The 13,669-nt window shown below is 36.2% G+C and overlaps 1 protein-coding gene and 1 long non-coding RNA gene across 2 annotated transcripts in view; both read right to left on the bottom strand.

The window, feature by feature from the left end:
- Positions 1 to 4,037, bottom strand: part of LOC138350336 (uncharacterized) — an 11,821-nt gene extending 7,784 nt beyond the window's left edge. The window contains exons 1-3 of the mRNA XM_069300962.1: positions 3,517 to 4,037; positions 3,118 to 3,219; positions 2,534 to 2,720 (exon numbers count right to left, since the gene is read on the bottom strand). Coding sequence (XP_069157063.1) covers positions 2,534 to 2,720; positions 3,118 to 3,219; positions 3,517 to 3,751 — 524 coding nt within the window. The 5' untranslated portion in view covers positions 3,752 to 4,037. The remainder of the gene's footprint in view (positions 1 to 2,533; positions 2,721 to 3,117; positions 3,220 to 3,516) is intronic.
- Positions 4,038 to 5,541: 1,504 nt separating this feature from the next.
- Positions 5,542 to 9,944, bottom strand: LOC138350374 (uncharacterized). The gene is made up of 3 exons (XR_011222067.1): positions 9,916 to 9,944; positions 8,694 to 8,771; positions 5,542 to 5,650 (listed from the first exon to the last, which is right to left on the bottom strand). It is a non-coding gene; the product is annotated as an uncharacterized lncRNA (long non-coding RNA).
- Positions 9,945 to 13,669: the final 3,725 nt, after the last annotated feature.

Below are 13,669 nucleotides of genomic sequence, written 5' to 3'. Positions count from 1 at the left end.
TGTCCGGTCGTGATGGTCAAGCGGATTAAGGCGTCCCTGTACATACCAGTTGTGGGAGTATGGGTTCGAGTCACTTCTGGGGTGTGAGTTTTCAGTTGTATATAGTCCTGGGGACCATTCAGGCTTGTTTGCATTTGTGTTCCTCACGTGTGCCCCAAAGAATGAGGTGATTTGATAAAATGCTATGCCCAAGATTACCATCCGAGTGCCGGCGGGGAAGTGGTTCATATAGCCTCGGCTATCACTTCCTTATGTCCGGTCGTGATGGTCAAGCGGATTAAGGCGTCCCTGTACATACCAGTTGTGGGAGTATGGGTTCGAGTCACTTCTGGGGTGTGAGTTTTCAGTTATATATATATATATATATATATATATATATATATATATATATATATATATATAGGTTATATATATATATATATATATATATTTTATTAATGATATATATACATATATACACACAGAAACAAAGATTCTTCTATATAGACATTAGAGAAGATTCAGCGGTATGCCATGCACCAGGCTCTCCGCTGTTTTCATTATTCGTCATATCCGACTCTGCTATGTGATGCACATGTATTCTTGCTTCACCACCCTGTAATGAAATATTGTTTGTTACTAATTGTTTTCAATAATACATTATTTTATTATATAATATTTAATTTATTAATTAAAAACCCTTTCCATATTATAGAAAAAAACTAAAACAAGAATCTATATAAAACTATAGAATAGAATAGACTAATAGAATAGAATATATATATCATATATATATTTATATAAATAAATATATATATATATAAATATATGTATATATATTTATATATATATATATATATATATTATTATATCCTGTATTATTCCAGCCCATTATTAGAGATAGTAGCCACCTCTTATTTTGGTTTTCTTTCATTATTAGTGCTCAGAAAATTAAATATATCTACATATTTAGTCAAAATCAATTACATTATTTTATCTTATTCATAGCATAAATGTTCACAAAGATTACTAAAAAGAGATTGAATTAGACTACAGCAAATTGGCAAACTTTACCTTGTATCTGTTTCCACCGTGTTTGTTTGGGGCGTTCTTCAACATATCAGCAATACTTGTCTCAACATCTCTTTCAGTTGCATTAGTGTGGGTGTTGATACAGGCTTCTGGAAAGTTATAAGAATTAATTAATATATATAATTATAATTCTTTTTGTCAGGAGACAAGAAGCCACAGAGTAATAACATTGTTGGCTTTTATTTAGGTGTTCCCCTGTTCTCCAGTCTTCCTCCGTCCCCTCGTCCCCTTTGTCCTCCCCAGCATTCTCCATTCCCCTGTCCCCTCGTCCTCCCCACCATTACCCTCTCCTCTGTTCCCTCGTCTTCCCCACCATCCCCCCTGTCGTCCTCCCCACCATTCTAAACTACCTCATCCCATGCATTCCATGATGGTCTGATGCTTCCATCTGAAAATTGGGAACATCAAAAGATCTGACTTTCCCAATTTTCTGATGGGAACATCAAATGATCTGATATTCCCATCACTGAAAAATAAAAACAGATAAAAAAAATGATATGAAAAAATAGAAAATAAAATATACTCATGAAATGAACAGAATGGTTAACAACGCAGCTCAATTGCAATGCAATGTCACAATAACATTTAAATATACTTTAAGATATAATCTAGAAGAAAATAAGGATATTGAAACGGTTCATGAACTCTATTTCAATAAAGGACACTATGGGGAACTTTGAAAAATAGTTATTGAGTATAATTAGACAGACTTGTTGCTAGGCAGAGGAGTAATGAGATATATGGCAAATTTTGCAAAATATACAATGAAGGTACACAAACATTCATACCCAAACAAAGCAAAATGCTAGGTAAGAACAAAGCATTTGGCCCGTAGGAGAAAGGAGATACCCACAAGACTAGAATACAAGTCATTAACAAGCATGCAAGTATAATACATAATACATGCAGACATATATATAATCCAAAAAAATGTCAAATTTACGTACTTATTATTACATTACAAATATCCAAGGTTTTGAAGACACGTTTCCTCTTGCGCCCAACGAGTGAATACTGAGACCAGACCCCATAGGTCCCTATCCTCCTCATCATTCGTCTCACTGTGTCTCCACAGCTTGCACCGCCCATTTGAGACAGCGTCTGGACCTGTTAAAATAATGCATAAGCTGTAAGGTAATAGAGAATAATATATATCTTTCAATCTCAACATTAGATTTTCTAATTTCCAACTGTATTAAATAAATAGCATTAAAATATTTTCCTTCTTAACTATTACAAAAATCAACGAATTTGAGTAACTTTTGCTTTTGTTTTATTTGTACCTTAAACATAACACTGAACAATCAATTATGTGCCACCCCACCTTCCTTCATCTGCAAAAAAACTAATCAAAAGACATATGTACAAGGCTAAAAAAATTCAGCAACACTTACCATACTCAGGCTAAAAGAATTAAGCAACACTTACCATACTCTTTTTATATTCACTGTTAACTTTTAGCTCATGTGACAGACTTTCCACCTGCTCAACAGTTTCAAGTGGGGATGGAAGAATGTCTTCCAGGATTGGTATATCTCCATGTGTTTTTGACATATGGGTTTCCGTCATTTTGACAATATTCAGGATATCCCCTGATAAAAATGTCAATTTTGATAATTCCTTCATTATGTATTCCATTTTTTCTGTTACTGCAAAAAAAAAAAGGCTTACTAGAACAAGCATTTAGTGTTGCACATATATGATATATGTATTGATCCTTAGTGGATCCTATTTTAGTGACAGACACATTGGTGTCAGGTCACTGTCAAATGGGCTACTGTCATGTAGCCTTCAATTATGTAACCTCTCCCATTCTATGATAGGGGTGACACAGGGCAGCATCCTTAGACCCCCTCCTATTTGTTATATACATCAATGATCTGCTTTATGTCTCTAACATGATTAAACCTGTATTGTTTGATGATACTACCATCATCTACTTAGTTGCTTTACAAGAATGTAAAATTTCAAGTCTGTACTCTCCCTCAATGTATTTTCTTGTATGTATAACAAAAAATAATCAACACATAATAAATCGGTACTTACTAGATTTTTCGAAAGGAGAGCTTTCAGTTCTGTCTTGTCTTGGAGTTTGAGGGGAAGGTTTTGTACTCGGCCTGTAGATAGACTTGTTGGTCCCACAAGATTCTGTCAGGGGTGGAAGCGTATTAGCATTGTATAGAAAATATTTACAAAATAGTTTTAAATACATAAAACTACAAATAGAAATTATTGAATTATTACATTAGCTTATAGCTTTTATGAATGCATTAAAAAATTTTGTTGCTGTTTTTGGTAAGTAGTCAATTCCCATTTGCCTCAAAATTTTTAATAATTCATCAACAGCATTGTGTGTAACACCATTCTTGTTTACCCACTGAATTAATAAATTCTGTGGGTAAACAAGTGAATGATGATTATCATGGTCATCATTCTCCTCCTCACTTTGAGAATTAGATAATACATCATGAATATCAGTAAGATTCATGTGTAAATCATCAATTTCAGAGCCTAATCCATACTCTTGATTTGACTCAGCTTCAAAAGAACTAATGTCATTGTCTGACGACTCAATCTCTGAACTTGATGCTGCCTCAGTAAGATTAATGGGTTCACTAGTGTGTACAGCTGTATTTGGATGCATTTTGTGTATACGTTTTAGCCTTCTTGATACTTGCATCCATCTGTTGTTGTATTGGAGTCGCTTTTTTTCGCTTATACTCGTACATTCTGTTAAAGAGTGTCAAATTTCTACATTAGACTACCATATTACCTATATTATTGTTAATAATGTATTGACAGATGCAATATGTATTAAAATTCTAAAAATAAGTCATTCATTATATACAATGTGTGATAATTAAAGCTGGTGCATATAACATCCTTGTCAGGCACATGCAAAAGTGAACACTTCCAGAATTGGAGACATGCAGAAATGTAACATATGGAAATAGAGGCATGCCAAAACAAAGACATGCATAAATTCAAATTCTTATCGAAATAATTTCTAGTGATTATTATATAAATTATTCCATCAGTACTAGATCAAATATTCAATACCATCCTCCCATTGGAAAGAGTAATCATGTCCTGTTGGACATTAATTATATGTTGAGATATAATCTAAAAGAAAATAGGGACATTGAAATTGTTGTTAAACTCTATTTCAATAAAGGACACTATAGGGAACCTAGAACCCTGTATTACAAGTGTAAGTGATAATTTTGGAAAATTTAATTAAAGCTAATTGTGTAGGACACCTGGAGATATGGTGCCCATATCTAAAGAATCACATCAACTGGTAAAGGTATAGACTTGCCAATAAGTGGCTCCCAGGTTAGAGGCATAAAATGCCAAAACTAGATGGTAGAATAAAAAGAAGATATTGTAAAAGGTAACCAAACAAAGATGCCACAGAAATATTAGAAAATTAACTTTCGCAAGCAGCGTGGTAGACATGGTTGGAACAAGTTAGGTGAGAGGGTGGTGGAGGCCAAAACCATAATCATAATCATCTGTATCAAACCTTATTACAGGTAAAACCAGTAGGCAGTCTACTGTATTTTATCAAACCGTTATTAGTATAATAGATCTCGTAATAATTTTGCAAAAATAATGGCATTTACTATTTTTAAAAGATTATTAGCAAATTTACAGAAATGGTGCATTCGGAAGACAAAACCAATTTTTCACTTTTGACAATTGAGCACCTGCTACATCCAGATTCTAGGGAGGAAAGGAAGGACGATCTTACTGGATCCCATAGCCTCTCCGAGGCACAAACCAGGCTTTTACACAAACCCCCCCCCCCCTGCACCCGAGCTTTTTAAAATAGTAAATGCCACTATTTTTGCAAAATTATTACGAGATCTATTATTCTAGAGAATAATGCATATAAATGCATATATGCATATAAATACAAAAGTAAATCAAATCTTATCCTTGTATAATATACAAGCTGATGTGAGATCCCTGTCTACAGGTGGACTGGAACTATTATCCAGTAGGCAGTCTACTGTATTTTATCAAACCGTTATTAGTATAATAGATCTCGTAATAATTTTGCAAAAATAATGGCATTTACTATTTTTAAAAGATTATTAGCAAATTTACACAAATGGTGCATTCGGAAGACAAAACCAATTTTTCACTTTTGACAATTGAGCACCTGCTACATCCAGATTCTAGGGAGGAAAGGAAGGACGATCTTACTGGATCCCATAGCCTCTCCGAGGCACAAACCAGGCTTTTACATAACCCCCCCCCCCCTGCACCCGAGCTTTTTAAAATAGTAAATGCCATTATTTTTGCAAAATTATTACGAGATCTATTATACTAATAACGGTAAATAAATAATAAATAGTAAATAAATCAAAATCAGTTACATTATTTTATCTTATTCATAGCATAAATGTTCTCGAAGATTACTAAAAAGAAATTGAATTAGACTACAGCAAATTGGCAAACTTTACCTTGTATCTGTTTCCACCGAGTTTGTTTGGGGCGTTCTTCAACATATCAGCAATACTTGTCTCAACATCTCTTTCAGTTGCATTAGTGTGGGTGTTGATACAGGCTTCTGGAAATTTATAAGAATTAATTAATATATATAATTATAATTCACTTTGCTATTCCCCATTCCACAGTCCTCTCGTCCTTCCCACTTCCCTGTCCCCACATCATCCCCACTATTCCCACTTCCCTGTCCCATCGTCCTCCTTACCATTTTCCCCTCCCCTGTCCTTCTTCCTCCCCCACCATCTCCCATTCACCTGTCCCTTTGTCCTCCCAGCATTCCCCTGTCCCCACCATCCCCAACTCCCCAGTCCCCTCGTCCTCCCCACCATTACCCTCTCCTCTGTCCCCTCGTCTTCCCCACCATACCCCCCTCTCGTCCTCCCCACCATTCCAAACTACCTCATCCGATGCATTCTATAATGGTCTGATGCTTCCATCAGAAAATTGGGAACATCAAATGATCTGATATTCCCATCACTGAAAAATAAGAACAGCTAAAAAAATGAAATGAAAAAAATAAAAAAATAAACTATACTCATGAAATGAACAGTATGGTAAACAACACAGCTCAATTTCAATGCAATGTCACACAAAATTATTAAGTCGAAATGAAAATAAATTGAAATCTATGAAAATTCAAATTATCAATACAATCGGAAATATTGAAATAATATCGCAACATAATATAGTGTGGGTTGCTCTTACGTGCAACAGACGGTGCTGTTTTTCAAAAAAGGCATGGTTTTACCTGTCACAAGTGTGGCATCTATACTTATACTCACGAAATGAACGGTATGGTAAACAACATAGCTCAATTGCAATGCAATGTCACAATAACATTTAATAACAATAATAACAATAACATTTAAATATACTTTAAGATATAATCTAGAAGAAAATAAGAACATTGAAACGGTTCATGAACTCGATTTCAATAAAGGACACTATGGGGAACTTTGAAAAACAGTTAATGAGTATAATTAGACAGACTTGTTGCTAGGCAGAGGAGTAAATAATGAGATATATGGCAAATTTTGCAAAATATACGGCACACAAACATTCATACCCAAACAAAGCAAAATGCTAGGTAAGAACAAAGCAGTTGGCCCGTAGGGGAAAGGAGATACCCACAAGACTGGAATACAAGTCATTAACAAGCACACAAGTACTACACTACACAACAACCGCACTACTACCAGAACTGGACGAATCACTACCAAAACAACACATTGCACATCACTACCAAAACAACACAACACAACACAAGCATTGGCAAAGAATTATAGACCAGTTGCACTAACATCCCACATAATAAAATTATTTGAGAGTGATCAGGAGTCAGATTACTAGTTTTATAGAGACCAATGACCTCCACAATCCAGGCCAACAAGGATTTAGAGCAGTTTCTATGATCGAGCCACTGAGATCTATAAAGAATTCTGATCAAGAAAGAGATCTAGGGGTGGTTTTAGATAGAAAACTATAACCTGAGGATCATATTAAGAACATTCTGCGAGGGGCCTATGCTACACTTTTTAACTTTAGAATTGCTTTTAAATACATAGGTCAAAAAGTTTTAAAAGTTTTAAAAGTTTTTTAAACCTCTCGTGTATCATGAGTGTGTTAAAGCATCAGATGGTGCATTCAGATGATGAATATTACCTAGTTCCTTCATCTGGGAAGAATGAACACATATTGGTGCATTCGGATGATAAAAACTAACTACTGTAGTTTAATTGATCAACAGACTGTATATCATATGCAGACTGTATGTGGATCTGCGGGCCACTCCAAACAACAGCCTGGTGGACCAAGCTCCACCAGGGCTAAAGCACAAAGTGATATAGATGTGATAGAGAAACTAGGTCAAATGGAGGAGTAGGTCTGTATATTAAACAGCACCTGACGTGCACAGAGCTACTAAACTCAATGTGGTGGTAGAGTGGTGGGGGGGGGGGAAACATTGCAGAAAAAACAAAAATACAATTTGGTCAACAAAACAGCATTGTTTAAAATAGAAGACATGGGTTGTCATTTTGGGGGTAAGGTAGGTTACATTGAGTTAATTAGTTAGTACTTAGTTTTTATCTTAAACTGGTTGGGAGAGGTACAGTGTTGCTGTGCTGGTGAAAGAACACCTAAAGGTAAATTAAATAATGATTGCGAATCCACAAGAAGTTGACATAATATCGCTAGAGATCTGCAATCAGGATGATAAACTTTCCTTAAAGAATTTGACAAACACTTGCTGATAGGACATGAAGTAAATGAAATGTATGTCAAGTTTTGTGAAATATATGATAAAAGCACAACAAAATTTGTACCAAAGGAGAGATGCAGAACTAGGAAAAGGGGTTTGTTCAACAGAAATTGCGAGAGGGCCTGAGACCCAAACACACACAAATGGAATCAATATATAGCAAGAGGCCAAACCCCCAAACATACAAGCGATGCAAAGATGCGAGAAACAGCAGCAGCATTAAGGAGAGGGACTTAAGGACCATAAATAAAGTGTGAAAATAAACTCGAGTAAATTTTTTTAACTACTCTCGACAGTGAAGAAAAACAAATATTCAGACGATTTGTGTTAGAATCATTAATCTTACACTTTCGGTCATATTCAACAACACAAATACATACACACACATTCCTGTTGCTGTAGCAAGTGAAGAATTACACACACAGATCACAATAACGTGATGCATCAAATGAACAAATCCACAAGGGCCGTGACGAGGATTCGAACCTGCGTCCGGGAGCATCCCAGACACTGCCTTAATCGACTGAGCTACAACAGGGTAAAAGGGTTGAAACCGAAGTTCTACTGAACTTACTGGATCCCATAGCCTCTCCGAGGCACAAACCAGGCTTTTACACAACCCCCCCCCCCCTGCACCCGAGCTATGTCAACAGGCCGTTCTCCCTCTTCGCCCTTCCGAATGCACCATATCAGTAAATTTTTTAATAATCTTTTAAAAATAGTAAATGCCACTATTTTTGCAAAATTATTACGAGATCTATTATTCTATAGAATAATGCATATAAATGCATATATGCATATAAATACAAAACATAAATACAAAAGTAAATGTAAATAATTTTACCTTGCACCTAGATCCACCAAGCCTGTATGGCGCGCGTTTCAGTACTTCGGAAATCTAGAACTATCTTGAATCTCTAATCTGCAATGAAACAATACATATTATTGCACTTACCAAAACATGGATGAATGTAGAAAATACAGAACTATTAGCTGAATATCAAATAAATGGATTTAATCTATTTCACACAGATAGATATATTACACCGTGTATATTAGGTAATACCTAACATACACGCCTCCACACACACTACATTTGAAATGTAGTCTCAAAAAGACTACATTTCAACAGCAAAGATTACTCCATAAAAAAATAATTAAATTATTGACCAACATGAGAGAGGGTTAGCCAACATGAGGGTTGTGTTGATTGCCTGAAAATATTTAAATTGTGTAATGTATTGAATGGCATTTTTCAAGTTACAACATTTTTTAAATTACTGAACTAGGTTCTAGGCTTTGCTAGGCTTAATTCAATTATTACAGATAAGCCTAACCTAGCCTAGAACCCAGTGGGTTTTCTTCCTATTGGGGAGTGTTGTACATGCCTCGCCTCCACATACACACTAGCACAGCCAGGCCTCGCCTCCACATACACACTAGCACAGCCAGGCCTCGCCTCCACATACACCAGCACTGCCAGGCCTCGCCTCCACATACACACTAGCACAGCCAGGCCTCGCCTCCACATACACCAGCACTGCCAGGCCTCGCCTCCACATACACACTAGCACAGCCAGGCCTCGCCTCCACATACACACTAGCACAGCCAGGCCTCGCCTCCACATACACCAGCACTGCCAGGCCTCGCCTCCACATACACACTAGCACAGCCAGGCCTCGCCTCCACATACACCAGCACTGCCAGGCCTCGCCTCCACATACACACTAGCACAGCCAGGCCTCGCCTCCACATACACACTAGCACAGCCAGGCCTCGCCTCCACATACACCAGCACTGCCAGGCCTCGCCTCCACATACTCACCAGCACAGCCAGGCCTCGCCTCCACATACACCAGCACTGCCAGGCCTCGCCTCGCCTCCACATACACCAGCACTGCCAGGCCTCGCCTCCACATTTAAACCAACCAAGCCCACAAATACGTTAACATGGACCAGCATTACACCGTCTAACATACTCTGTCAGATGTAACAACTAAATTTGTGAATTCAAGACCAAATCTATTGTATAACACAGTGTTAGTACGAGAAAAACATTACTTACATTCGAAGCCGTGTTTTAAAATGGCGGCGGTCTTGTACTGACGCTCCAAACTGTGTGTTCGTTTGCGTATGATGAACGTGTGACAATTTACTACAACAATTATTTAATTATTCTTATTCTTTATTTTAATATTTTTAGGGTACATGAAATTTCAAACTTATTTGCACACAATAATATAATTGCATTGTCATAACCTTTATATATTACGGAAAATACGATGACATGAACGAAGTCAAAGTGAAGTTGAAGTCAAAGTCATTCGCCGAACGTATTAGTCATTTTTTTTCATACATACATAGTTGATTTACAAACATAATGTTGGATTTATAGATAGAGCTAGTGCATACAATACCTAAAGCCACTATAGTAGGCCTATATAGCATTTCAGGCAACCGGGCAGTATACATGGACCCCTTACTCAAATCTCTGAATATGTTAGATATTAAGTCCCTGCACATACTCTCATGTGTATTTTATATATATAAAACGCTGCACTGTAATGTCAATCCTGACCTTAAAAGCTTCCTAGAAGGTTGTAACAGATCCCATGAGCACCACACCAGAAACAAATACCTATTTGATATTCCAAGAGTACGACTTAGTCAAACTAGAAATGCTTTACAAATCAAGAGACCTCGAATGTGGAATGACCTTCCCAATTATGTTAAAAACTGTACCTCTCCCAACCAGTTTAAGATAAATAAAGATAAATTTATAAGTTAAGAAAAATTCCACAAATCAACAACCCTGTTACTGACCCTGTATTTACCCAAGTCTTTCCTAAATCTAAACTTATCCAATTTATACCCATTGTTTCGTGTTCTATCTTGTGTTGACAATTTTAATACCCTATTAATATCCCCTTTGTTATATCTATTCAGGAAATTGTGGTTGATCTCGAACCCATTGATAATGTGACGACTTATACAGAATTTTGTAACTATATCATCAAGATTGTAACCAGCTTAGCTAAATGTAGTGTGGGGTTCAGTCCCTAAGCCCATATATGTGCCTCTCTAACCATTTAGGTTACAGGGCAAAAACATAAAAACAAAGGTAACTGCAGAAGGCCTATTGGCCCATACCAGGCAGCTCCTATCTATAACAGATAAACACTAAGTACTACCTAATTAACTCAATGTAACCTACCAACCTAACCCCCAAAATGTCAATCCATATCTTTTATTTTAAACAATGCTGTTTTGTTGACCAAATTGTATTTTTACTCTTTTTCTGTCATGTTTCTCCCACCCCTGTTTTTTCCCTTTTTTCTTATTTTTTCTCAACATAATTCATACTTTAATTATGCGGATCAGGACATCACCTGATCAAACACATCAAACATCGTTTGACCACCATCAAACACACACATTTCGTGTGTGTTTGACGCTCACTGATATGTACCAGCGTTGTTTTATATATGGTGCTATTCTATCTTACGCTTTGTTGCTCTTTTTTACCTACGGGCTCATAGAACATTCTATTGCGAAAACATTGGCACAAAAATGAATGACGTACATACAATAATAATGTCAGGACAGTGATATAATTATAAACTTTCAAAGCACTGTATCGCCCATGTGTCGTCTTGTCACCAATACTGGGTAACAGTTCCGCCACTTCCCACACTCTTGCGGGTGGGCAGCGACCATTATTCTACGTTTATATTCATATCACCGTGTTGGGAATTTCATTGCGAGTACATTGATACCAAAATTAACGCTGTAGGACAAGTGTGGAAGTGATAACAATCCCAAGAGTAAAAACATTTTGTTGCTCTTGGGCACTCACGGCGAGTCATCTACGTAGGTATTTATTGGGTGCTGGTATTCATATAACTTTTGGTGACCGTTTTTGCTGATTTTCTTCTAGAGAATGTTATTGCGAACACGTTGGTACCAAAATGAAATACATAGCTCGAGAACTAAGGTCAGGAGAGTAAAAAGAGTATACACATTTTTGTTTTGACGCTTAATTAAGGTTATTGTGAGTACTCATCGCCTGCCTAGAAACTGGAACTAGTAATTCCATCTATCATACATATCATACAAGAGGAGCCACACATCTATGGATCATCCAATAAAATCAGCAGACTTCTAGATGTTACTACTGCTCGGCTTAGACTCGGTTACAAGTATCTCTGGGAATTCTCATTATCTGCTGATGTAGACCTGACCAAATGTAAACTGTGTCAACAAAATTATTCGCACACCCTCCGTCACTATGTGATGGAGTGCGAAAAGATACATGAATTTAGAGACAATTCTATAACCAATGTTCCAGCGATGTGTCAATATTTCATTCAAAATGATCTGCTACCAGAAATTTTAGCCAAATATCCCCAGTTTGCTAACTGTAGATAACAACTAAGTGATTGTAACCTATCCACCGCTGCCCACTGGATGGGGGACGGTGTGCAGGACAAACATATAAATTTTGATACTAGCTCTCCACATATGTCAGTTGCTTAATTTAGAACCTGTACTTGAGGTCGATCTCGAACCCATTGTTGATGTGATGACTTATATTGAATTTTGTAACTAGCTCATCAAGATTGTAACTTGCTTAGCTAAATGAATTGTGGGGTTCAGTCCCTGAGCCCATTATGTGCCTCTGTAACCCTTTCCACAACCGCCCACAAGATGGGTATGGGGTGCATAATGGGGTGGGGTGTCTTGGCCAAACGTGCCACATCAAAACCACAAGTTGACATTGAATGTGAATTAACAATGAGACAAGTAAGATTTATACTAATACATTTATACTAACTCTGTTGAGCGTTGACCATTTATACATCAAATCTGTTGATGTGAGCACTTTAGTTTAGTCTGCCGTTTAAAGAAAAAAAGAGCATATCAATGGTATATCACAGAAAACGAATTTATCATAAACTCATGTATTTGTCTTATCATATTGAACTGCATTCATATTTTTAATATATAACAATATGAATATACAAATTTCTGTAAATCCCCTACCTTGTTGGAATCTGTGGAAATGAATGAGCAAATGTGCTGGCTGAAGGCGCTGAAGGAAACCACATTGGTTTCATTTTGGATACAAATGTCCATGGAAATTCAAAATGGAAACTAATTATATAGTTGAACCTGCAGAGACGAGTTTAAGAATCTGTGTTGAGAGTGATGGACACAGCCTTCACAATTATACTTCAGAGAATGTAAACATCTAAGAGTCATTAGAAATATGTGTAGAATAATAAACCCTACATTGTTTGAGTTAGGGAAAACACCATTTGTGATATATAGATACTATAGCTGTTCCTAAAGATTCACCCTTTTTTGCACCAGCAAGATAACATATAAGATTTTAAGAGTTGACGAATGTTAATATTCTTGTTTGATAAACTGTGAACTTGAGACATAGTTAATAAGAACATATTAACACAACAAAATGTTTTCAAAATCCTTAACACCACTTTCCAGCAACTTATATAATTTATATAAATTATTTTAGAGAATAATACATAAATTATATATTTAAACATGATATAGTGTTTAGTGGAATGTATAAGGAGTCAAATTGTGTTAAAAAGAGCAATTTTTAGAAAATTTGGAAAAATACTTTTTTCTGTTCAAATTATAACTAAATGGATTATAAAGGTTTCACTCAGCCAATATATATCATTCACAATTTATTAATGAATTTTACAAAAAAACACCATAAATTTTATATTTAAACATGTAAAAACTATTTGTTTTACATTTGGAAGAAAATAATTGTAGAAAAACAATTT

The sequence above is a fragment of the Procambarus clarkii genome, chromosome 45, assembly GCF_040958095.1.
Source record: "Procambarus clarkii isolate CNS0578487 chromosome 45, FALCON_Pclarkii_2.0, whole genome shotgun sequence".
Lineage (NCBI taxonomy): Eukaryota > Metazoa > Arthropoda > Malacostraca > Decapoda > Cambaridae > Procambarus > Procambarus clarkii.
Note: the sequence above shows the minus strand (reverse complement) of the source record. Positions and strands in the feature narration are given on the sequence as shown.